The following is a 27,062-nucleotide window of genomic DNA, read 5'->3' on the forward strand; positions in this document are numbered from 1 at the left end:
CTCTATGAGAGACAAAGCATCTTTTCACATATTTATTAGATAGGCGATTCCTTTCTTTCTTTCTTTCTTTCTTTATTTATTTTTAGATAGTCTTGCTCTGCCATCCAGGCTGGAGTGCAGTGGTGAAATGGCACAATCTTGGCTTACTGTAACCTCCGCCTCGTGTGATTCTTGTGCTTCAGCCTCCCACATAGCTGGAATTACAGGTGCATGCCATCATGTTAGACTAACTTTTGTATTTTTAGTAGAGACGGGGTTTCACCACGTTGGCCAGGCTGGCCTCAAACTCCTGACCTCAAATGAGCCTCTCGCCTCAACCTCCCAAAGTGCTGGAATTATAGGAGTGAGTCACTGCATCTGGCCAGCAATTTCATTTTCTATAAAATGTGTTCATATTCATTTTTCTATTGGGCTATTCACATTTCTTTTATATATCCCAAGGAATTCTTCAGATATTAGAGAAATTAGCCGTCTTTCTGTGCTGTAAACTACAAATATTTTTCCTAGTTTGCTATTTCTCTTCAATGTGTTTATAGGTTTTGCCATGCAGAATGTGTATCTGAGAGTTAGCGTGTATGCATGAATTTATTTTTTCTTTCTGGATTCTGGGTTTTCAAATAAATTATCTTAAAATGTTTCAAAGGCAGCTGGCACGGTGGCTCACGCCTGTAATCCCAGCACTGTGGGAGGCTGAGGTGGGCAGATAACTTGACGTCAGGTGTTCGAGACCAGCCTGACCAATATGGTGAAACCTGGTCTCTACTAAAAATATAAAAAAATTAGCCAGCATTATGGCATGTGCCTGTAATCCCAGCTACTCAGGAGACTGAGGTAGGATAATTGCTTGAACCTTGGAGGCAGAGGTTGCAGTGAACTGAGATTGTGTCACTGCGCTCCAGTCTGGGGGACAGAGTGAGACTCCTTCTCAAAAATTAAATACACAAAATGTTCTAAAACCAAGGTATCTGAGAAGGTGGTGGCTGTCACTAATAGAATGTTTGTGTCTCCCTTAAAATTCCTGTTGAAACCATTCCCCCTGGAGTATTAGGAAGTGTAGTCTTGGGAGGTAATTAGGATTATATGAGGTTATGAGGGTACAGCCCTCATGAATGGGATCTGAGTAGTGCCCTTATAAGAATCCTGAGAGCTTGCTTCTGTCTCTGCCATGTGAAGACAAGATGGCCATCTATGAATCAGGAAGCTGGCCATCCCCAGACACCAAACCTGCAGACAACCTGCATCTTGGCCTCCAGAACTGAGAAATACATGTTTGTTGCTTAGGCTACCCAGTTTATGGTATTCGGTTCTAGCAATATGAGATGACTAACAAGGTAAAGGTGTAGTTTTTTAAATCTCTCAGTCTCCTCTCAAAAAAGAGAGAGAATGATTGGTTCATAACAGCACTATTCACCACAGCCTAAGGTGGTAGCAACTTACTCATCAACAGATGAATAAGTAAACAAAATGTGGTAAGTATATACAATGGAATATTATACAGCCTTAAAAAGAAAGAAGATTCATCCATGCTGCAACATGGATGAACCTTGAGGACATTATGTAAGAGAAATAAGCCAGTCACAGAAAAACAAATATTGTATGACTTCACTTCTGTGAGGTTGCTAGAGTAGTCAAATTCATAGAAACAGCAAGTAGACGTGGGGGTTGCCAGGGCCAGGTGCAGAGGGAATGGGTGGGCATACAGTGGGAAGTGGGAGGTGACTTTGCAGGCTCCAATTTGCCATGTGTGCCAACATGGAGAAATTTGACATAAAAGAAATCTGTATGCTTTGTTTGGGCCTCTAAGCAAAAAGATCAACTCACTCCAAGGGAAAGAAATCCAGATTGCCATCAGATTTTTCACTGCAACTCTATCACAGTAGAACATATTTAAGTTCCTCACTGAAAGGTAAGATGAGTGGAAGATTTTATATCCAGCCAAACTGGCCCTCAATGAACTGTCATTGTCATCAACAAGCTCAGAGACAGTGTTCCCATATTTCTATCGTGAAATATCTACCAGAGGACTGCTTTAGAAAACCAAATGACTGGAAAGACATCAACAGAATATTTGATGGTGGGCATTCAACACATATTTGTCCACAGAACTAAGAGACCAAATAGCATGTGACAGGCTGGTTGCTCTGACAAAGTACAGACAATATAACCATAAAAAAATAGGGGAGAATGGGAGATTACATAAAAAAGACGAGATGCTTACTGACTGCCTTCTGGGTATCAGCTGGGAGTCAAGGGCTGTTTCTCCAAAGTAGGTGCTGAGGAACACAGGGGAAGAGTGATGAAGACGTTACTGGCTAATTTCAAACACAGCTCCAAGTGGGAAAGCAACAGACAACAGAAACCCTCCCAGAAAAACAGAACATAAAGGAATTTAGAAGGTGAATAATATTAAGGTAATCATTAGAACAAAAAATACAACACAAACACTCACACCAAAAGACAGATAAGAAGGGAGGAAGAAAGAGAGAGACAGTGACAGTGGGAAGAAGGAAGGGAAAGAAAGTACGAGGGGGAGGGTGGAAGGCGGGGGGAGAGAGAGGGACAGAAAGAGAGAGAGAGAGAATATGCAAATAAAACAGACTACACAGTAAAAGGGGGGAGGTATAGTCAAAGAAGTCTAAACTCAGTTTTTCTCTTATCAGTTTCACTCTATAGTGAATAGAGTGAAAGATTTTTTTTTGCATCAATATTGATTTACTATTTTACTTTTGAGCTATGTAAGTATTTTACATAATTATAAAGCAAATTAAATTTTAAAAAGCAATCCCTAAAAAACTAAAAGTCAAATGAAACAAATGAACCTAACTACATATATAAAGTTGGTAGCAGAACCACACAGAGAACTATCCCATATGACATTAAAACAGTAATTTGAGTGTACAGCCTAGCGAGATTTTCCCTAAATATTAAAACAAAACAAAAAAGCAAAGCAAAAACATTCATTGGATGAGTATAGAGATATGAGCACTGACCAGACACCCAGCACATGAAGGAATCGGTGGTGACGTGGGGGAGTGATGACAATGGTACTGTGGTTACATTTCAAAGGGGGCATCGTGTTTTAGAGACATGTACTGAAATATTTTTCGATGAAATGGAAAAAAAATCTATCGGAGTTCAAGCTTAAATGTAAACACTATCCATATTATGTGATAGAAATCAAGTAATTTTTTGTGTCTGACACAAACCTTTGTCTATAAAGCAAGATGTCCCTTTACTGTCTCTTGTTTTAAATACAGCATTCTAAACCATAATATAATTTAAGGCCTGCTTTCTAAAGTTCTGAGCAACCCTTTTGGAACTCCTAAAGAAACGATCCTTAATTCCAGCCCCACAGTCAAACTTCTTGACAAACGCCTTGCTAATTCAGAACTCAGAGAAGCGAAAGCAGCCCTTGCTTTACATGAAGGGACAGGAGTGCAGCGCTGAAGAAGTTTACTGAACGCAAGCTTTTCATCTTCTCCCTTCCTGGTTTCTCTTAGCGTGGGGTCTAGCATGTGGTCACAAGTACTCTAAAACTAAAAGAAGCAATCTACTTAGCCATATGAGCGGAATCTAATCCTTTAAAACATACACATTTAGGAAAGGTCATTTCTAAACTTTTTTTTTGCATCAATATTGTCTTATTGTTTAAGGTTTCTATTTCAAACAAAAACTCCGTGCTGCCAATCTTTATATCACAGCTCTGCTGGAAGCTCTGAATTACTCATTCATTCTTTCCTTGGTATTAAGAGAGAAGAACCTTCCTAGGACCTAAGGGAGGGAGAAGCATGGTGCTGAGGGGTGAACTGATAAATGGTATGTGCCATGCTCAACACACCTGTGCATGGGGGAAGAAGTGCTTACTTCTGCCCAGAGGAAAGGGAAGGCTTAGTGAAGAGAAAATATTTAAGCAAGGTATCAAAACTATTTTATTGAGTAGAGAAGTACACTCCAGTAATTGCAGGGTAAAGGGCCCCACGGAGGGCACCAGCCTGACTTAGCCAGCCTGATGTCCAGAGGCATGGCTGATCTGCGCTGCTGTGTCTTGTCTATGAAATGAGGACAGTGGTACCCGTCATTACCGAATTCTTTTGAGGGTTAAAATAACAAATGTTTTCAAATGCCTTGCAATGTTCCTGACATATAGGGCTCACTGGTTGTTTGTTCTCTTTGTCCTCTACCCTTTGAGGCAGAAATGTAGAATGCAGGCATGTGCTTCATAAGCGGGGTGTGTGTGTGTGTGTGTGTGTGTGTGTGTGTGTGTGTGTGTAAAAGACAAGGAGGCCACAGAAGAGGGTGGGGCCAGGCACACTTCTAGACTGTGGACTTTACCTGGGCAATGAGATGCCCACTATTTTAAGCAAAACACTTGGTCTGTATTTGAGAAAGATCATTTCCATATAGTTGCACGGAAGATGGACTGCGATCACACATGGAGGCTGTTAAAAATGCAGGCAAAAATGAGCATGGTCTGAACGCCAGCAGTAACAATGGGAAAAGAGAATAATGGGTGAACTCGAGATAATTCTGAGGGTGTATTTCCAGGGCTGGACATAGAAGCTTGCTGCAATACAGGGAGAAGTGGGGAGCACGTTAGCAAGGAAAACAAAAAACCTCTGAGATATCAGTTGGAGAACACGATGACTAATACTATCTAATATTGACCGTATAGCTCTACTCTGGCAAAAAGCATAGAGAAAAAAAGTAAAAATCAGATAAAGAGCATTGAAAGCTTCTGGAAGAAAATGTTACACACTTAGTGTCCACATGGTGTGTGTGCAAGGAGGGGATACTCCACAGCAGCAGCTGTGAAAACCTTGAAATGTGGCCCCTGGACTTCCACAGGGGGAAGCTTGCAGGAGAGAAGGGGCTGAGAGCGTGCGCAGCAGCAGCAGGCCTGGGACGGGAGATCTGCCTCTGGTCTGCACCTTCCCCTCCAGGGCACCCGAAGCTCAGCAGCTTTCTTCTTTTTGCCTTTGCTGCCCCCTGCTGAATTCTAGTAAATCCATCTTACTCAAAAGTTAGGAACAAAGATGAAAAGTTTATCAGCGTTTTCTTACATGTAGAAAAGAGGTCCTGCCCGCCTTCACAGCCCACAACCATAAATCACACATTCTGTCTTCTTTCACTTTCAGAATCTACCCTTTGCTGCATAAAGTGCCTGAGGCCAAAGAGCATTGCATTCCACAACAATCACACGGTCATCTCTAAAATCTGACCGACATTACTAAGAACTTTTCATTAATTTAGATATTCATATAAAGCACACATACGTATCAATATTATGTTTTGTTCCCCTCAGATATAGAGTAACCTGAACCTAACAACTGATCAAGTAATAGTTTTTAGGAGACTCGATTTATATCCATTGTATTTATTATACCAATTATATTTAAAATGAATGTCTCTCAAATGCATTAAAAATGTTCTCCTTAGGAAATCAATTAGATGGAGTTCCTACAATATCAATTTAGTTAGTAAAATGGTTAGCAATATGGGTAGTAAAGCTTTTCCTATAGATGATAGAATTCTAAACTTTAATTCAACCCCTTCCTGACAAACACAAATTCTAAATTCAGAGACAAATTAATCTGACCTCACTCTTTTGCTTTCTAAGAACTATGTTCTTGATCCTTCTCTGAAGGTCCACGGAAGAGGAAAGTTGATTAGAAATACAAGTCCATATCCAAAGTAGCAGAATTAAGTCAGTTGGACCCAACTTATCCACTGTTAGCAGTGCCTTCTCAGTCACAAGCTGTTCAACTGCCCTAAAGCCTGATTCCTTATCTCTACAATGCGGATTTGTTGAGAAAAATTAAACAACAGACGTAAGAGCAGTGTGTACAGCCTGGTACACAGGAAGGGCCAATGCATGTTAGTTAAATCTGAATGTCCTCTAACTGGTGACTTAGAGGCATATTTCTATGACCAGTTCATTACAAACCTGAAATTTTTCCTTTGGAATGTTCCTCCGGGCTCCTTTTGCTAAAACCAAAGCCTCTTCTACTCTGCGGCTTGCTAGAAGATCCTGTATTTGTTTTTCCAAAGGTAATGGAACCAAGATGTAAACTCCTTTACTTGTGGCAACGATCACTCTTCCTGGGAAGAAATTCAGCATTGTTGGAAAGAGGAAAAACATATTGCCTGCAAGAAAGCACACTGCTTTCCCCATACTGGATCATTACCTGATTTGTTGAACAATTTTACCATAGTTTTCTGAATGGAATTCCTACAAAAATTATAAATTATAAGGCTTTTCTTTTTCCCACACTGTCAACTGTCAGAAAATGGCAAACTCTTACTATGACATTTCCAAAGAATACAATCTTGTTTTTTAATACCTTTTTTAAAATTGAGAAATGCTGGTAAAGGTAAGATCCGTGCGGTAAACACATAACACATAGTTCAATAAAGATGCAGAGTTCAAATAGGGAACATTATCAATAAGAATACACAACATTTTTAAAACATTCTTTCCCCTCCAAGTTAGTTCACATAAAATTAAAATTTTAATGCAACATTCTGAAGCATGAGATAATATTTCATACTCACCTGCCAACCAAAAATACCTCCAAAGTCTTGCCATTAATGTATTCCTCTCCCTGCAATCTTGCAAGTTAACCTGGCCCACGGCCACACCGCTATCCTCATTTGATCTGTGAGCTTCTCCACAGGTAGTCTGTGGAGGAGTCAGAACTGCTGTCCAAGACTAGCTCCTACTACTAAGCTTCCCAATTAAATTTGGCTCCCTTCTGCAGAAACTTTTAGCTAAGCACCACCTGTTCATAGGGAACTACTTCTTTCTGTCTTCTGTATCAGAACTAAGGCAGTTTTTCTCATTTTCAAATGACATTCTGTCCCTCCTCTGCCTAGTGTCACTTTTCCTAGGAAGCCTCCCTGTGTTCCCAACCTGGGTAGGTTATATCATCTTCCTCTGTGTGTCCACCACATCCTGAGCCCACCTCTACCACTCAACAGGCACGGCACCACAATACCGCTCTGTGTGAGACCCCAGTGCATGCGCCAGAGCCCCGCTGGAATTAACCCACTTAATGACGGGAACTTTGAGTCTTCTTATCTCCTCAGCATCTACAAAACGGCACTTAACACAGCAAGGGTAATGTTTGGTGGATTAAAATCCTTAAATGGCAAATGCAGCACATAAATCTAGATTTGTTCCTGGTTGGAAGAAAATACGATAAAAGCCATTCTTAAGTCAATTGGGGAAATCTGAATACTGGCAGGACACGAGATGGTATTAACAATTAATGTGAACTTTCTTAGGTGTGAAAATGGCATTGTGGCTTTGTAGGAAAAAGCCCTTCTTCTTAGATGTGTGTGGAAGAATTTTGGGATTAAATATTGTATCTTCCACTTACTTTCAAATGGCTCAGTAAAATGTTGAATCTAGGTAAAAAGTTTCAGGTAGCTTACTTTGTCTCTCTTACAACTTTTCTGTATTGAAAGTGTTCAAAATAAAACTGAGGAAAAGTAGAATAAATCCTTCAAATGGCTTACCATACATATGAGATGAAGTCCTTCCCTGCTCTGCCTTCCCGACTACCCTGGTCTGCGGCAGCCTCAGCTCACACTGCCCCTTCACCCACACCATGCACTACAGTCAAAACAAACTGCTTGTGTGGCCTGAAGCCCACAGTGGCCTCTTGAACAGATTCGCATATACCTTTCTCTCTGCCAGAAGGTTCTTTCACGCAACATCTGCTTGACTGATTCCTATACATCCTTAAAGAATGACTAAAACAGCACCTCCTTCAGGAAGCCCTCCCTGATATCTCTAGGAAATACTTTCTCCTCTGCTCTCACAATGGACCTTATTTGATCGTGATCAACCTCTTATACTGCCATAGCTATTTATTTAAATGTCTGCCTCCCCACTAACTGTGCAGCCCCTGAAGCACAGAAACCGTATTGGAGTCATCTGTGTGTCTTTTATGCTTAGCGCAAGGCCCAGTTCCTAAATGATATTTACTGAAGAAATATCATAAAAGAGTTAAGTAAATTTCATTAAAACTTCTAAGTGGATGAGTACCTTCAAAGTCCTGTAGGATGTGGCCCTCCTTAAAGGGCAGGGTCTGCTTCTGCTGCTGATCCAACATGCTGTGGACTGTGATGAATTCATTATCCAGCGCTATGACGTATGGAAAGGACACGGCTGCCCCAATCACGTTCTCTGACCAGTGCACGGGAGCCCGCTGGGATATCCCTGCGACTGTGGCAAACATGCCTAAAAGCAAGAAGAAAGAGTTAGGTGGGCTTCCAAATGAGCACGGTATCACTTTCCTGTAGCTATGTCGAAATGCAGAACGCCCCCACCCACCAGCAATTTTCCTATATAGTCTTAAATTTCAAGAAAGAAAAATGATATAATACGCTGTATGTGTGAAGAGCCCTACAGGACTTTATTTTTGCGAAGAGAACTACCTTACCTAGAATGTAGATCTGATATTTACTTCTGATTAAAAACGAGGTTGTAATAATATTACCACAAACTTAGCAAAATAAAAAATAAAATAGGCCGGGCATGGTAGCTCACACCTGTAATTCCAGCACTTTGGGAGACTGAGGCAGGCAGATAGTGCTGGAGCTCAGGAGTTTGAGACCAGCCTGGGCAACATGGTGAAACCTCGCCCCTACAGAAAACACAAAAATTTGCCAGGCGTGGGGGTGCACGCCTGTAGTTCCAGCTACTTGGGAGGCTAAGGTGGGAAGATCACTTAAGCCCTGAAGGTCAAGGCTGCAGTGAGCGTGATATGCCACTGCACTCCAGCCTGGGTGACAGAGCGAGAAGCTGTCTGAAAATAAATTTTAAAAATAAAATAAAAATGACGATAAAAATACATTTCCATATAAGCCACATGAAGATTTATAAAGCGTGTGTCTTCATGTGACGACAAAGTGACTTTCAAATAGGGCATAATCCTGAGGATTCTGCTGAATTTCAGCTCAAATAACATGCTCTAGACAGCACAGCTCTCATGGTCACATGAACACCAGCAACATTACCCAGCCTCACCCTGGAGTTCAAACAGGGTCACTGCATTTACCTGCTTACAGCTGGACATCGCCCAACCAGAGAACTATGCATCCCAGAGGCCCTGATGAATGTTTTTAAAATAAAAAGGGCAAGGGCCTGAGGCAGTGATGCATGTCTATAATCCCAGCTACTTGGGAGGCTGATACAGGAAGATTGCTTGAGTTCAGAAATTCAAAACCAGCCTGGGGAACATAGTGAGACTCTTTCTCAAAAAAAAAAGGTGGTGGGGGGGGGCAAAGGAAAAGGATGAAGAGTCAAGAACAAAGGCATCGATGCAAAATGCAAAGCAAAGCTTTCACTAGAATAAAAGAGCGAGCAGTAATTGGCAGAGGAGTCCAGGAGGAACAGTAGGAGAAGCCTCGCAGCCCCACTTAGGAACAGAGGGGACTGTGATCAACACCCACAAACCAATTCTATTCTCTCCAAACAGGTGATAAAGTCTATTGTTCTGTACTGCTGCAAGAGTGTGATTGCTGTCAACATGCAAATGTCACAATTGTGTAAATGGCACACCTTTTAAAAGCATTATTTTCAATTGTGTAATCTCTAAGTTTCATCCACCCCCTTATCTAAGCTGGGAGAAGGAGAGGGAACTGGTAAAGAGTAGCTGAATTATTTACCTTCTTCAAGAAGCACTGTCATAGGACAGGGTATAAAGTCACAATTATCAATTGTATTATGAAGATTTCAACAAAGTATGGCTTTTCAGAAGGTTCAGAACAATTTGTGATGACATGGAAATGGTCACAAATTATATTCAAGGAGAATAGCAAGAAACTAAATAAAAATATGTAGCTTTCAGGAACAGAAAACCAAACACCTCATGTTCTCACTCATAAGTGGGACACAGGAGGGGAGCATCACACACCGGGGCCTGCCAGGGAGTAGGGGCCTAGGGGAGGGATAGCATTAGGAGAAATACCTAATGTAGATGACGGGTTGATGGGTGCAGCAAACCACCACGGCACATGTATACCTATGTAACAAACCTGCACATTTTGCACATGTACCCCAGGACTTAAAGTATAATTTTAAAAAGTGTGTAGCTTTTATGTTTAAAAGTGCATTTACAGTCATTATAGTAATTTGTTCAAACTATTAATTTCTGAAGCCATATAAGGACAATGGTGGTTACTGTGCTGTAGACAGAATCTGTATATAAGTACTGTGTGAGAGGCATTACAAGCGATCTTTCAATTTGCTTGTAATTGTGCCAGTTACAAGCAGAACAAAAGTTAAGAAGGTTGGTTCATTTAGCCCAATGCCCATGTAGCTGAGACAGAGTGCATCATAAAGATTATTGACTATTATTTCCCACCAATCTTAACACTACAACCAACAAGGGATGATAATGAAGTAAAATATTTTCACTATCAAATCTTTTTCCTTTTTTTTGGAGATGAAGTCTCGTTCTACTGCCCAGGCGGGAGTACAGTGGTACCATCTAGGCTCACTGCAACTTCTGCCTCCCGGGTTTATGCAATTCTCCTGCCTCAGCCTCCTGAGTAGCTGGGATTACATGCATGCACTACCATGCCTGGCTAATTTTTGTATTTTTAACAGTGATAGGGTTTCACTATGTTGGCCAGGCTGGTCTAGAACTCCTGACCTCAGGTGATCTGCCTGCCTCAGCCTCCCAAAATGCTGGGATTCCAGGTGTCAGCCACTGCACCCAGCCTATCAATCTTTAAAAAAAGATAAAATTGAATGTATTCTTTACACTCTTCACTATAAGAAATGAAACTGGCCAGGTGTGGTAGCTCAGGCCTGTAAGCCCAGCACTTTGGGGGCCAAAGCAGGTGGATCATTTGAGGTCAGGAGTTCAAGAGCAGCCTGGCCAACATGCTGAAATCCTGTCTCTACTAAAAATACAAAAAATTAGCCAGGCGTGGTGGTGCGCACCTATAATCCCAGCTACTAGGGAGGCTAAGGCAGCAGAATCATTTGAACCCAGAAGGTGGAGGTTGCAGTGAGCTGAGATCGTGCCACTGCACTCTAGCTTGGGTGACAGAGCTAGACTCTGCCACAAAAAAAAAGAAATGAAACCACACAAGTACTAGAAGAAACCACAGGTGAATTTGTCTTTAATCTGGAAGACAGAGAAATCTTCCTAATTATGACTCAAACTCAAGAAGCAATATGTGAAAATACTGATACATTTGATTATATAGAATTTTCTTTTTTCTTTTTGAGATAGGGTCTTGCTGTGTTCCACAGGCTATAGTGCAATGCCTAGTCACAGGCATAATTACAGAGCACCACAGTTTCAAACTCCTGGGCTCAAGCAGTCCTCCTGCCTCCGCTTCCTATAGCTGAGATCACAGGCACATGCCACCACACCTGGCGAGATTATATCAAAAATTTTTAAAAAGCGTTTGCACAGCAAAAAATGGAAACACATACTTGAAACTTGATAACAGAGAAGTTGGTATCTCAAATATATTTTAAAAAATACTTAAAAAAAGGGCTAGAGATAAGAAGAGCTAATTCCCGTCAGAAGAAACGTAAACGGCTTTTAAACGTGAAAAATGTTCAGCTATGCACATAAACAAGGGAAAGGGAAATTAAAACTATACTGAGAAACCTTTTCTAACATACTAGACTGGGAAAAACACGTAAGTTTGGATAACATCCTCTGTTGGCAAAGCTGGAGGGAAACAGGCACTTTTATAGGTTGCTAGGGAGAAATAAAATGGTGTAACTTTTATCAAGGGAGGCTACAGTAATACCTCACATTTATACTTTGACTCTGCTATCTCTCTAGAAAGCTTTCTAATAGATACATTGAAAACAAACACACACATACACACAAATATAAGTCCCTAGGAATAGCTAAAGACTAAAAAAGACCCCAAATGCTCCTCAATAGATGGAACGCATTATGGTACCTCCACATAGCAGAACAGTGCACAACTATAAAAATGAAGGAGGAATACCTCTACAGTATATTATGCTCTGAAGCGATTACCAATATATTAAGTAAAAAAAGCAAGTATGCCACCACTTAGCCAAGAAGGAGGAGATACAAATATTTACATATTTATGTTTTACTGTAAAATGAAAGAATAAACCCTAAAAATAAAGGTTACCTATGGCAGAGGGAAACTTGGTAAAAAAAAAAAAAAACTGGCTGTGAGCTTAGACCTCTTTGATGGTATCTTGCTGTATCCATCTGTCTTGGAACTTTGTAAACATTTATATAATAAAAAAAAACAAAGCAATTTCTAAAAATCAAAAGTAAAATGAAACAAACGAATCTAACTATAAATCTAGTTGATGGCATAACCACATGGAAAACTATTCCAAGTGACTTTAAAACACAGTAATTTGACTATATGCCTAATACCCAAAGGACAGAAAGGGCCGCAAACCACCAAAGTTTCCAATAATTATATTGTGGGAGTGGTAGTGTCGGACCAGTTACTCTGTTGTATGCACTGTGGGATGAATCAAAGGAGTAATTATGTGGAAAGAGTAGAGAAGTAAGATTTTTGGTGTGGCTGAAAGGAGATACAGGTACAACGATGGATTGGGTCTATCAACATGATTTCACGATGAAATTATCGTGAAAAAGCATATCCTTACCCAGGTGCAGGGGTGCATGCCTAGAGTCCCAGCTACCTGGGAAGCTGAGGCAGGAGGCTTGCTTGAGCCCAGGAGTTCAAGGCAAGCCTGGGCAACACAGCAAGACCTCGTTTCTAAAAGAGTAAAATTAAATAAAAAAGACTTACTTCCCAGCACTGCCTACTGAAAGGAGGACCTAGAAACAATGAGCAGCAATCACCTCTAGCTCCCAGACTGTGGTCTGTAAACATCAAGGCTCTTTGGAGACATGGCTGAAACCAGACCCAGGTGAGCCAGGAACACACTGAAAGTCAAGGAAGGAATCAAATTTCTAGGGGCATGAAAAAGGACTGGTGAGTGCTCCAGAATAAACTCCCACTAGGCATGGATAAAACCAAGCACCTCACATACAGTTAAATTCATGAGTTTATTATGATACTTTTTAGAAAGCCATTTTTGTAGGAAAGAGACCCCCATATTGAAAATTGCCTCATCTTGCCCTTCTCTATAAAGTATTTGGGGATAACCAAACAGTTATGGAGAAGTTTCGCTTCACAGATGCATTCCCCCCGCCACCACCATGGGAAGGAAGAATGGAGACAAACAGTATGTCGCCATTTAGCAGCTCTGAATAACCGAACTGTTCTGGACAGTAACTGTCAACAGCTGTTAACATTACAAAGTGATGAAGGCATTAGGTAACCCTGACAGAAGTACTCCACCTCTAGGCAGTAGTCTTGCCTCCCGCAAAACAAGCACATTTTTAAAAACCCTGAATCTCCTAACTACTATTTGAAGATAAAACAGAGGTCAGAGAGGCACGTCAAACAATACTATGGAAATGAAATCATTAAAATTCACATTGTGGGACACTGTAGATGAAACCACCCAATTTCTTCAACAAAAAAATTAAAGAAAAACAAAGGGGTTGAAGCAGAAAACTGAAGATTAAAAAACAGTAACAGATCAATCAATTGTAATGTATGGGCCTTGTGTGAAACTGATTCAAACAAGCTGAAAAATAAACATAGGAATACTTAAACATAAGTGTATATGCCTATTTATGTCTATCATGATGTAGGTAATAGGAGAAATAGGACACATCTAGATACATTTGATGTCAAGGAATTACTGTCAGGTTTTTTAGGAATGTAATACTATTGTGGTTTTCTTAGGTATCTGTAACTTAGAAATACATATTAAAACGTTTACAGATGAAATGCTATGATGTCTGGGATTTGCCTCAAAATAAGCAAAGGGCATAATGTGTATAAACTGAGAATTCCTGATGCTGGGTGATGTCTCTACCAGGTTCATTATGTTATTCTCTTTATTATACAAGCTTATATATGCTTTCTACAATAAAAAATTTCACAATACAGAATTCCTCAATTAAAAAAAAAATGTGGCTGGGCTAAAGAATTCTTCCTTCAAAAAGTCAGAATCTGTGCTGCCAAGCTATGAAAAGATGTGGAGGAAAATTAAATGCATATTACTCGCTGGGTGTGGTGACTCACACCTGTGATCCTAGCACTTGGGAGGCTGACGTGGGTGGATCCCTTAAGGTCAGGAGTTTAAGACCATCCTGGCCAACATGGTGAAACCCTATCTCTACTAAAAATACAAAAATTAGCTGGACATGATGGTGTGCGCCTGTAGTCCCAGCTACTCAGGAGGCTAAGGCAGGAGAATCGCTTGAACCCGGGAAGTGGAGGTTGCAGTGAGCCGAGATCACACCACTACACTCCAGCCTGGGTGATAAAACAAGACTCCCTCTCGGTTGGGGGTTGGGGGAGTAAAAAAAACAAAAACAAAAAGCCTATGACTAAGCAAAAGAAGCCAATCTGAAAAGGCTACGTACTGCATGGTTCGAACTAGGTGACACTCTGGAAGAGAAAAAACCCAAGGAAACAACAAAAAGACAAGCAGTTGCTAGGGCTTAGGGGAAGGGAGGGATGAACAGGTGGAGCAAAGAGGACTTTCAGGGTGGTGAAATGATTGTGAATGACATTATAACGGCAGATTCATGTCATTACACATTTGTCAACCTAATATAAACTATGATTCAGGTACTAACGTTGTGAGCCTTGTACCACTGTCCTGTGGAGAACAGGAGAGCAGGAGGTCTTTGGGAGCTCTCCGTAGTTTCCTCTCAGTTTTGCCGTGAACCTAAAACTGCTCTAAAAAATAAAGTCTATTTTTTAAAAAAGTGAAAATCAAGATATGTACATAAAATATTTCATGACAGGAATTCTTGTTATTACAAGAAAATGGGTTTGCACTCAGCACTTTGAAATGAGGTGTCTATACGAAAACTCCAAGGATAAAAAATACCTGTGTTAAGAGGAACTCACTCTCGCCAGCATCCCTGTACCACAAACATATAAACTAATTCTAATATGAGATGCCCCTGGCTGGAAGAAAATACCAGGAGACATCACTAAGGTTAAAGCACTAATTCTTAATTTTGATCAGGCTGTCCAGAGAATTAGTTAAGGCCACACGAGAACTGCTAAAGCCCTTTTTGAGGAGCTAGCTACGAAAAACGTTTTGGTGGGATGAAATGGCAGGACATAAAAGAGAAAATGTTATAGACATGACATTAAAAACACTTAGTGAGCTACCTCAACTAATTTTCATTTTTTAAACTTTATTTTATTTATTTTTTTTAGATAGAGTCTTGCTCTGTCATCCAGACTGGAGTATAGTGGCACAATCTCAGCTCACTGCAACCTCTCTCCCCCTCGGTTCAAGCAATTCTTCTGCCTCAGCCTCCTGAGTGGCTAGGATTACAAGTGCTTGCCACCACACCCAGCTAATTTTTGTATTTTTAGTAGAGATGGGGTTTCACTATGTTGATCAGGCTGGTCTCGAACTCCTGACCTCAGGTGATCCACCTGCCTCCGCCTTCCAAAGCACTGGGATTATGGGCGTGAGCCACCTTGCCCAGCCTCAACTCTTTTTAGAATGAGGAGGAAAAATTATTAAATGACAACCCACCCTTATGGGAAAATTTTACTAGGAAGCCTTATGGAGTTATTTTTGTAGTTATTTACTTAAAATAGTTTTCTCACTGTTAGAGTAGATATATAGCTAAACATGAGCAGGAGGGAAGAGCCCCTGAGAAAAAGGAGGTCTGGAAGATCTCACATCCCAGAGACTATCAAAAACATGCATGCTGGCTAGGTGTGGTGGCTCATGCCTGTAATTGCAGCACTTTGGGAGGCTGAGGCTGGAGGATCACCTGACATCAGGAGTTCGAGACCAACCTGGCCAACATGATGAAACCCCATCTCTACTAAAAATACAAATATTAGCCGGGTGTGGTGGTGGGTGCCTATAATCCCAGCTACTTGGCAGGCTGAGGCAGGGAGAATTGCTTGAACCTGGGAGGTGGAGGTTGCAGTGAGCTGAGATCGTGCCATTCCACTCCAGCCTGGGCAACAGAGATTCCATCTCAAAAAAAAAAATAAATGCATGCTAGATATGAGCAGAGAGGTACGAAGGGGGTAAAGGAGAAATTCCAAAGTGACATGCAGGTGCAGTAAGTGTGGGGCTGACCACTGTACAACCTTCCTGGGGTGGAGGTAAGAGCAATGCAGCCATTAGGTAGGATTCACATCCACCACCAGCCACACATGCACACCAATTCATCGTAGGAGACGGTCCCACAAGCTTAGGGTAGAAACTAGGTAGGAGGAAAAGGCAGGGACTTAAGGCAGAAGCAGGAAAACCAAAGAAAAAAAGGCAGAAACTTAAGACAGGTGGGAACTTCAAGAAAATATCCAGCATCATAAAAACCTGATACAGAACTCTCAGGGCTGCTGGCTCCCTCTCTCAGCATCCTACACTGCCTCATCTTTCAGAATGTACTGTCTCTTTCCACATAAACTCTCTGCTCTCTACTTCCCTTCAGTAAAGCTCTCTGCTATCCCTGAACTGCCTCTTGGCCAAAATCTTTCTTCCAAGATAACAACATGCTGAGAATGTCCCGTTCCCCGTACCACCACCAGAGCTGTTTTCAAGCTCCACTTCACTGTACAAGAAACTGGTTTGATGATTCTAACCCCATGTCCACAAAACGATCGAACTGGATTTCATCAAGCACTGGGCAGGCACTCCTGCCTCTGTCTTGCCACACACGCCCAATGTTGCTGAGGATTTATTCTGCACAGCGCCAATCTCACTCTCTGGTTTCAACATGCAATCACAGAGGCCACCCAAAAAGACCAGGAGCACAAACACATTTTCCTCACCCAGCCCTCCAGGGCCCGCCAGCAGGAACTCCTGTCTCCCTATCCTCTTGACAATTGGCGGCCTCTCCTCGCTGCAGTAGGGAAACAGATCCTGGGAGACACCTGTGCTGTAGTTGTGGATGATGTACTGAGTGGTCAGAGCCAGACACAGGAAGTGGCCGTCCACAGCTACAGCGAGGGGCTGCTCAGAGGTTGACACTTCCTTGACGATCTGCACCCGGTCCTCGTACACCAGAAACATCTGGATGGTTCTGCGTTTGACAGAGATGATGCAAACTTCCACACAGAATGGGTCCCCAGTCACAGGGTTCTCATTCAGTGCAAACGTGACTGCCCCCTTGATGCGGGCTCCTGAGGGCACTGGCTCGAGGTTCAGCATGTGGACCAGGCTGATGGAGTTGTCACACAGCACCAGCAGCCTGTTGAGTGCTGAGGCTGCGCGCAGCTCGCTCACAGGCTTCTTGAAGCCCAGGTGCCTGTGCAGCTGTTTCGTGGCAGTGAACGTGGCCGGCCCGGCAGGCACTGGCCTCTCCTCCAACAGGAAGTGGTAGACGAAGCAGTCGTTGGTGCCCACGTAGAGGTCCCTGCCGCAGCACTCCACACACTCAATGTTGACACGCTCCTTGTCGCCCATCAGCAGCTCCCACTCCACGGCAGAGACAAGCGTAAAGGCTTTGATGTTCATCATGTCTACTGGCTGATCTGCCGGAAGAGAAAGAGGAAAGCTACTTTTAGAGGAACAAGGAAAAAGCAGAAACAGAGGTTGTAATAATGATATACGGATTCCCCAGTTATAATTTTCATTAAATAAAATCATTCCACACTGTCAAAAAATAGAAAGAAACCTTTTCCCCACTGATCTCCCCCATCAGACAGCAAGAGACCCCGCAGAAAAGCATAGACACACACACCCATACACACACATGCATGTGCTTGTGATCACGTGCCATCCTGCTCAGTCCCCACACAGAGTCACCTGGAGCCTCCTCACATTGCTCCTGAGAGACACACTTGCAGGCAGGAGACAAATGCCTGCATTCACCCACAGACAACGTAACAAAAGGATTTCTGTGCAGCAAGAGGATGGCTTGACCCCAGGGGCTGCAGGCCAGCCTGGGCAATATAATAAGACCCCATTTTAAAAAAAAAAGGGATTTCTGAAAAAGGCAGAAATGATCCTCACTGATCTTCCCTGAGTTTCTACAGCTGCTTGAATATGCGCTTTAGTCAATGAACACAACCACAGTCACAGGATCCTGCTGGGGACACCAAGGCAGGAGCCAGGCTTTGGATACCTTTGTGTTCTTCCCAAAAAGGCAGACACATCAGCCCCCACTCCAGAGTAAACATTCATGTGGAGAGTAAAGGTGTACCTCAGATCTCGAAAGGCTTTCAGGTGGTGAGTGGATCTATTTGCTGGATGTGTGGACTGGTCCCTGGTTCCCACTGGAAGCAAGACTTTCCCACACACTAGCCTGTGGCCTCCTACTTCATCCCCTGCGAGAACGGTGGTTTCACACTCCGCAAAGTCAGAGGGAGAAGACCAGGCAAGGTGGCCTTTCCTGACTTCTCAGGTGACCAGAAGCAAACTCAAAGGCACCATCTCTGTGATCGGGAGCAGGGCAGGGGATGAGAGACCTGGAAAGAGGACTGCAGAGAATGACGGGCACTGCAGGGCAGCTGGCTGGGCTTGCGTCAGCACTGCTCCATGTTCAGAGAGCTTGAAGTGAAAGGTCCCCTACTACTATCACTTCCTCACTTCAAGCCCTCTGAACATGGAACAGTGCTGCTTCATGAGAGCTTAAGCTCCTAATACTTGGAGGCATTCCAGCAAAGAGGGGAGACCTCTCAGAAATATTCAAGAAAGGTTCAGGGAAGGGAAGGAATCAGAGCACTTCTTTGGTGCCTTTCTACTTGAAAATTTTGGAACTCTAAAATTTCTTGTCTGCCCCCATCCATGGGGGCAATGACAGCTACACACAAGTGAGATTGCAGCCCCTTCCCTAGGCCCCCTCCCTAGGAGGGAGGGCACCCCAGGACTGAGGAGGAGGGTTGTCTGTGGACACATCAGTCCTTCCTGTTTTTTTCCCATCACTTGAGCAAATTACTTGATGTTATGGTCAGAAAGTTTGTTCCCCCTCTAAAATTCATACGTTGAAACTTAATCCCCAGAGGTGTTGGGAGGTGAGGCATCTGGGAGGTGATTAGGTCATGAGGGTGGAGCCCTTAAGAATGGCATCAGTGCCCTTATCAAAGAGGCCCCAGAGATCTTATTTGTCCCTTCCACTGTGTGAGGAGGCAGCTAGAAGGCACCACCCCTGAGGGATGGGCCCTCTCCAAACACTAAGCCTGCCATGCTTCAATCTTGGACTTTCCAGCTTCCAGAACGGCGGGCAATACATTTCTGTTGCCTATTAATTACCTAACGTATAGGAGTTTATTACAGCAGCCTGAAGGGACACTTGGTTATTCCAGTCTCAATTGCCTCATCTGTGAAACGAGCATAATAACGGTACCTACTTCACAGGACTGTTGCAGAATTAAGTAAATCAGTTCATATAAAATGCTCACAGTTGGCACCCAACACTTAAACTTTTGGATCTCATCATACACACACTGATTCCCTCCCAGTGTGGATCGGCTCCCATTCCTCTCTCAAACTACCTGCCTGCTTCAGGTGTTTATTTCCCAAGCTGGGCACCAAGAGATTAAACAATGCTGTCTTCTGTCCTCAGATATGAGTAACCTGTTCACCTCTGCCAAAAGACAGACTGCAATGTAAGCTAGAACACACACACATCTGCCCTACCCCTAAAACATCTTCACACTCATTTATGGGCGCTCATCTTCACAGAAACTATGGAACAGAGCTGGGGGAAGTGCAGAGGGAGGCTCAAAAGGCACCACAGAGAAAGAATCATGTCCATCTACCTGGAGGCTCTGGGAACATCCCTAGAATCCCAGGTATGGCTGGGTGAAGAACTCCAGCAAATTTCTACAAATAGTCTCTGGCACAAACAGTTCTTAAACAGCATCATGTATTTGTCTCAACCAAACATAACCACCAAAACCCACCTAGACCATATTTTTTTTCTCCATCTAAATGCTAATGAGTAAAACCCAGATATTGAGATGCAGGTTTCCAGACATCTAAGTCAGTGAAAGTGAAGTAATATAAAATACTTCTTCCTTATTGATCAGTGCATCAGGGTTGTCTTTTTAAAATGGCAGGATTAAGCAATTCTGCCATTTAAAATATAAATTGTGCCTCCCTTTGTGGAAGAAATAGAGAAACTCTGGGCACCTACAATGAAACTCCTTTTATTTAGCTCCTTAAAAGCATATTATCCATAATTCCAGCCCCTGTCTTAGGTTAGCATAAGGGATAAACAAAACACATTTGCAGTAAATAATATCCTCATATTTAGTCTAAATCCTGGGATGGATAGAGAAGGGGAGAGGGAGAGAGAGCCATAGGAAAAACATGGTTTACTAAAAAGTCATAACTATAATATTTAAAAAGAAATGGAATATTGTTTCATTATCTAGTAAACTAGTTACTCATGCCTTGCTAAAGATAAGCTTCCTATTAGAGGCCTTTAAATTAAGGACTTACTTTGGTAATTAAATGTGAAAAAAACTGTAATGATGCAGAATTACATGGAGGTAAATGAAAGCTGAAGAAGCAATGTGCTAGCACTTAAAAATGATTTATTCTTACCTGTCTCTACAAAAAAATATATAAAAAATTTAGCCACGCATGATGAGGCACTACCTGTATTCCCTCCTACTCAGGAGGCTGAGGCAGGAGGATCGCGTGAGCCCCGTGGTTTTCAGCTTCAGTGAGCCGTGATTGCACCACTGCACTCCAGCCTGGGAAAAACTGTGAGATGTTTTCACAGCAATAACAACAACAACAAAATTAATTTAAAAAACGATCTTTTTTAAGCAGTGGGAAAATTCTCTCCATGATGTAATGAACATGATACATTTACTTAGATAAAATATGAATCCTAAAAAGATAAACTTTAGGCCACACCTGTATTTTCATGAAATATAACTTGCTGGGGTTCTGAATCAGAGAAGTTTCCACATGGTAATAAAAGGAAACATTTCTCTAAGGTGTACAATTCATACCTTACTGTGTGATCTCAAAATGATCTAAAATTTAAACTTTTTGTTAGAACTTTACTTTAAGGCTGGGCACAGTGGCTCACACCTATAATCCTAATACTTTGGGAGGCCCAGGCAGGAAGATCACTTGTGCCCAAGAGTTCAAGACCAGCCTGGGCAACATATTGAGACTCGATTTCTATTTCTTTTTAAATAAGAATATTAAATAAAAAATGACTTCACTTTAAAAGTATGATTATAATATTTTTAAAGTAAGAATATTAAATAAAAAATAACTTTCCTTTAAAAGTATGATTATAATAAGATACATACCTAGGTAGGGAAGAGATTGGGAAATGCTAGTATGCTCAAGGACCGTAATTTAATTAAAGCTAACATTGCATGTGCAGCAAGCACCTCTAAGCATGCAAAAAACAAAAATAAACAGTTACAAGACACAATCCCACTTCCTAAGAGTCTCCTCATCCTGTTAAGGAAATAGGACTAGAAAAATAAATCAGTAATGGTATAAGGCAATATGTGCTAAGGGTCAAAAAAATATTAGTAATTATTTCCTACTAGGTTAAGAATATGCACATCAGCATTTTCAAGATTCTGCCACTGGTGATAATCAGAATCTTAGTCAGCATCTTTAAAAATGCTAATGTAAAAATACTAATCTTTTTCTACAAATGTACACAGAAACATTACCTTTTAGTCAGGATCTGGTATCAATTTAAAAGAATTGATGACCTTTGGCTGGGCACAGTGGCTCATGCCTGTAATCCCAGCACTTTGGGAGGCCAAGGCGGATGGATCACCTGAAGTCAGGAGTTTGAGACCAGCCTGGCCAACATGGTGAAACGCCATCTCTACTAAAAATACAAAAATTAGCTGGGCATGGTGGCACATGCCTGTAATTCCAGCTACTTGGGAAGCTGAGGCAGGAGAATCACTTGAACCTGGGAAAGGGAGGTTGCGGTGAGCAGAGATCATGCCACTGCACTCCAGTCTTTTGGCATCTTTCTGGCTACACATGGGGCTGGGTGCCACAGATTTTATATTACCCATTAGTTTCAAAGAAAGTTTCTGCGTTCTTTACTTAGAGACCTGTTACAAAAGCTATGTAGGCTTCTAGAGGCCCCACTTCTTTTCATAGCACAGGCCAAGGCGAGGAGAGATGACGGGGATGAGTCCATGGGCCGCACAGAGCACTGGCTACGTCCGGATTTCATGGACACTGTCTGTGCTACAAAGCAAGCACTGTGTCCAGATGGATCTCCTAGCGAGTTCCACTAAACACTTAGGAACCACCTAATTCCAATTTCACATAATAAGTGTTTCTAAGAATAAAAAGAAAATTCTAAATAAAAAGAATAAAGAGTAAAGAATTTTCTAAGAATAAAAAGAATTCTAAATAAAAGAGGGAACATATCCTCACTTTATTTTATTAAAGTAGTTGAAAGTATAACTTTATATTCAAACCAGGTAAGGATATAAGAAAAAGGAAAATCACAGATCATTCTGACTCACAAATAAACCTGCAAAAATATTAGCACACAAAATCAACAAATATATATTAAAAATACATTATGGCTAAGTTGGGATGCAATATTGGTTTAAGGTAATAAAATCTTTCGTTTAGCTCACGACATTTATAAATTAAAAGAAAAAACCGAATTATTTCAATAGATGCAGAAAAAGCGTTAAATAAAATTTAACATCCATTTGCAACAAAAACTTGTAGCATATTATCCTGATATCTAAAGCAAACAAAACCCCTAAGAGCAAAATTTAAAAATCATTCCTTTTGAAACAAGGAACAAGACAAGAATGTCTACTATTGCCACCTGTTATGGGTTGAAATGACTCTCCCCCAATCATGCTGAAGTCCTAACCCCTAGTACCTGTGAATGAACCTTATATGGAAATAAGATGATCAGAGTCATTTAGGGAGGGCTCTAATCCAATATGAAATTTGTACACAGAGACAGACACAGAGAAAAGACAAGTGAAGACACAGGAAGAGGAAGGGGATCTATAAGCTAAGGAATGTCTGAAGTTACTAGACCTTGCTCTCAGATTTCTACCCTCCAGAACTATGAAGTAATAAGTTTCTGTTGTTTAAGGCACCCAGCCTGTAGTACTTTCTTACAGCAGCCCTAGAAACTAATACACAATCTCAGCTCAACACTGTATTAGAGTCTTTGCCAGTATGATAAAACAAGAATAGTTATAAAGAATTGAAAACAGGCCGGGCTTGGTGGCTCATGCCTGTAATCCCAGGCAAGGGTGAGGCAGGCGGATCACCTGAGGTCAGGAGTTCGAGACCAGTCTGGTCAACATGATGAAATCCCATCTCTACTAAAAATATAAAAATTAGCTGGGCATGGTGGCAGGAGCCTGTAATCCCAGCTACTTGGCAGGCTGAGGCATGAGAATTGCTTGGACATAGGAGGCAGAGGTTGCAGTGAGCCAAGATCACACCACTGCACTTCAGCCTGGGTGATAGAGCAAGACTCTGTCTCAAAAAAAAAAGTAAAAGAAAAACATAAAATTATTAAAATTATAATTATTAACAAATGACATTACTGTTTACATAGAAACCCACAAAAAATCTATTAGAATTAATGACTTTATAGTTTGATTTTTTAAAAAAACTAAAGTAATTTATATTTCTAGCCCCCAAATTAGAAACTTAAAAAAAACTTACAGTAGTAGAAAATATAAGGTAGGAAAGAATTATCTAACAAGATATTTAAGATCTTTATGGATAAAATCATAAAATCTTATTTTTAGACATTAAGGAAGACCTAAATTATCATCTTGGAAGGCTTTTCTGCAGAAATTGACAAGGTGGTTTTAAATTTTAAATGAAAATCACAGAACATAGCATAGTCAAAACAATCTTGAAAGTGAAGAACAACACTGAAGGACCTACACTAACTGATTTCAGAAATTGCTGTAACACTACAATAATTAAGACATAAGGACAGACAAACAGGTCAAGCCCCAAAGTGGGAGAAAAGTTTGTAATGCATGTATCTGGCAAATGATTTATATCCAGAATATAGAAAAACTCCTACAAACCAATAACAAGAAGACAAACATTTTTTAAATGGGCAAATGACTAAAACACTTCACAAAAGGTATATGGATGATCAGTAAGAACATGAAAAGATACTCACCATCATTAACCAAGACATTTATTTTAAGCTACAATGAGCGATCACTTCACACCTACCAAAACAACTACCATTAAAAAGACCGACAACAATCAAATGTTATTGAGGATATAGAACAACTGGCAATCTCATACATTGCTGGAAGGAGTTTAAAATGGTCAGCTTTGGAGATCTGTTCAGCAGTCTTTTAAAATTTAAACATGCATTTGTCCAGTTATAGCACATTTAATATTTCCATTTCTCTTGGATATATATCTATATCCACAAAAAGACCAGCATAAGACATAAGATATGCACAGCAATCTTATTCATATTAGTGGGAAAAAAAGAAGGGGAACAGCTCAGTTTTACCCACTTACCCCCATTTAATTGTGACATATTTATACAGTGGAATATACTTAGAAATAAAAAGAAATAAACTACTGACAAAGGCAACAAATAAATGACCCTCAAAAACACTGAGAGGAAGAAATCATTCCTAGATTGTGTACTTCCAATGATCTGAACTTCAAAAGTAGGCAATGCCAATCTATAGTGACAGAAATCAGAACAGTGTTTACTTTGGAAGGAACGGGATGACTAAGAGGAAAGGGACACAGGGAACTTTCTGAGTGAAAGACATAGTCTATATCTTACTTAAGGTATTAGCTATGCAAGTGTATGGATTTATCAAAATTCATTGATTTGTGCATTTATGTTCTGTATTTTACTGTATTCAGATTATGCTTTTACAAAAAAAAAAAAAAAAAAAAAAAAATCCCCTAACTGATCCAGAGGAAAAATATGTCATTCCAATACAAACTCGTACAGGTACAGGGAATATGTGTGTGTGTGTAACTCAAACAGCAGATTCTAAAACTTACATGGCAGAAACAGAGAAAGAATCTGTTTAATAAACCTGGTTGAATTCACAAACTGCATGTTCCTTGTTTAAAATTTTATTGCATGGAAACACATTTATCAAACAAATAAGTGATTTATAATTTATTAATTTATCGAAATTCCATGCTTAGTTTATATTGTATCCATATTTAATGGTCATTTCTCAGGATATCAAAGTCCAATTTGGGGCATTCCATCCATCATTTCCCATAAATACCGGCTGGAAGGTGAAGAGAAAGATCAGCACCTGGTAGATGGTTCAGGCGCAAACACCCTGCCCCGTGGCCCTGTGCACCTTCTGGGGCAGCAGCTTCTGTGAGGCCAGCCTCTTATGTCATGGGCTTCTGTCCCTCTCCCTTCCACTTCTAGGGCCACGTAAGTATCTCCACTCTCAGTTTCAATTTACTATCTTAATCTTCTTTCCATTTCCTCTGTACTAAATCTCACCAAGGGCAGGCAATCATTTAAAAAGTCATAGCACAAAGAACAAATATGAAGTAAGAGCAATTTTTTTTTTTCTTCTTTTTTTTTTTGAGAGAGTCTCACTCCATCGCCCAGGATGGAGTGCAGTGGAACAACCTCGGCTCACTGCAAGCTCTGCTTCCTAGGTTCAAGCAATTCTCGTGCCTCAGCCTCCTGAGTACCTGGGATTATAGGCGTGTGCCATTTTGCCCAGCTAATTTTTGTATTTTTAGTAGAGATGGGATCTCACCATGTTGGCCAGGCTGGTCTCCAACCCCTGACCTCAAGTGATCCGCCTGCCTCATCCTCCCAAAGTGCTAGAATTAGGTTGTGAGCCACTGCATCTGGCCAAGGGCAATTTTTAAAGTAGATAATCTAAACATAAAGAGAGGCTTATGGGAGGGGTGAGGTGGGTAACTTTGGGAGGCCAAGCACTTTGGGAGGCCAAGGTGGGTGGATCATCTGATGTAAGGAGTTTGAGACCAGCCTGGCCAATATGGTGAGAACCCGTCTCTAATAAAAGTACAAAAATTAGCTGGGCATGGTGGCAGGCGTCTGTAATCCCAGCTACTCAGGAGGCTGAAGCAGGAGAATCACTTGAACCCAGGTGGGGAAGGTTACAGTGAGCCAAGATTTCGCCATTGCACTCTAGCCTGGGCAACAAGAGCAAAACTCCATCTCAAAAAAAGAAAAAAAAAAGGCTTGTAGCAACCAACATTAAACATTAGCATAACATATATCTAAGATTTTAATATATATGTTTAACACATATAAGTATATATATGTTAACACATATACACATATTTGTATGTATTTGTTATATACACACATACATACACACAGACAAAATAGGAAACTACTAATCTGCTACAGTGATAAATATATTCTGCCAAAAGAATGCTATGACAAACTGGCATTTATTAAGATGGCCTCTTTACCAGTAATTATTGTTGAACCAAAGAATGACACTTTGAGGCTGGGCATGGTGGTTCACGCCTGTAATCCCAGAACTTTGGGAGGCCGAGATGGGAGGATCACCTGAGGTCAGGAGTTTGAAACCAGCCTGGCCAACATGGAGAAACCCCATCTCTATTAAAAAAAAAAAAAAAAGAAAAAGACACTTTGTTATCTGTTCCAACAAATAACATCCACCTGAGAGCCAGCTTTAAGATTGGCTTCGTGTCCTACGTGTCTGCAAAAAACCCTTACATTTTCAATTACTTCACAGCTTATAAAGAAACAGACTCTTCAGAACCGTAGGCAGCTATATGTGTTCCAGAACTTCATCACCCTGGGGGAGGCACCACAAAAACTCAGCCCTGTAATAGAAGACACTGCCCTATGAATAAGCTAAAGATTAATTCTATATCTGTATTTTAAAAAGGACACACTACCTCAAGTAAAGATTTGTTATTTTCTCATTTTACAGCAAGAAGTTTGCCCAAAAGATAAACTCCAGACTCAGCTTAGGATGTACAGCCCTTAATATTTTAACCTTAGCCAACCTTTCCTCTTTTAGTAAGAAAAATTACAGCCATTAACCTA

The 27,062-nt window shown here is 41.1% G+C and overlaps 1 protein-coding gene across 2 annotated transcripts in view; it reads right to left on the reverse strand.

Annotated features, from left to right (window-relative positions):
• TGFBRAP1 (transforming growth factor beta receptor associated protein 1) overlaps nucleotides 1-27,062 on the reverse strand; it is a 63,327-nt gene that overhangs the window by 24,931 nt on the left and 11,334 nt on the right. For both annotated transcript variants that reach the window (XM_032255583.1, XM_032255584.1), the window contains exons 2-4: nucleotides 16,876-17,577; nucleotides 8,051-8,245; nucleotides 5,945-6,099 (exon numbers count right to left, since the gene is read on the reverse strand). In XM_032255583.1, the coding sequence (XP_032111474.1) occupies nucleotides 5,945-6,099; nucleotides 8,051-8,245; nucleotides 16,876-17,563 (1,038 nt within the window). In that variant the 5' untranslated portion in view covers nucleotides 17,564-17,577. The remainder of the gene's footprint in view (nucleotides 1-5,944; nucleotides 6,100-8,050; nucleotides 8,246-16,875; nucleotides 17,578-27,062) is intronic.

The sequence above is a fragment of the Sapajus apella genome, unplaced genomic scaffold (assembly GCF_009761245.1).
Source record: "Sapajus apella isolate SASKATOON/1434 unplaced genomic scaffold, GSC_monkey_1.0 scaffold89, whole genome shotgun sequence".
NCBI classification, from domain to species: domain Eukaryota; kingdom Metazoa; phylum Chordata; class Mammalia; order Primates; family Cebidae; genus Sapajus; species Sapajus apella.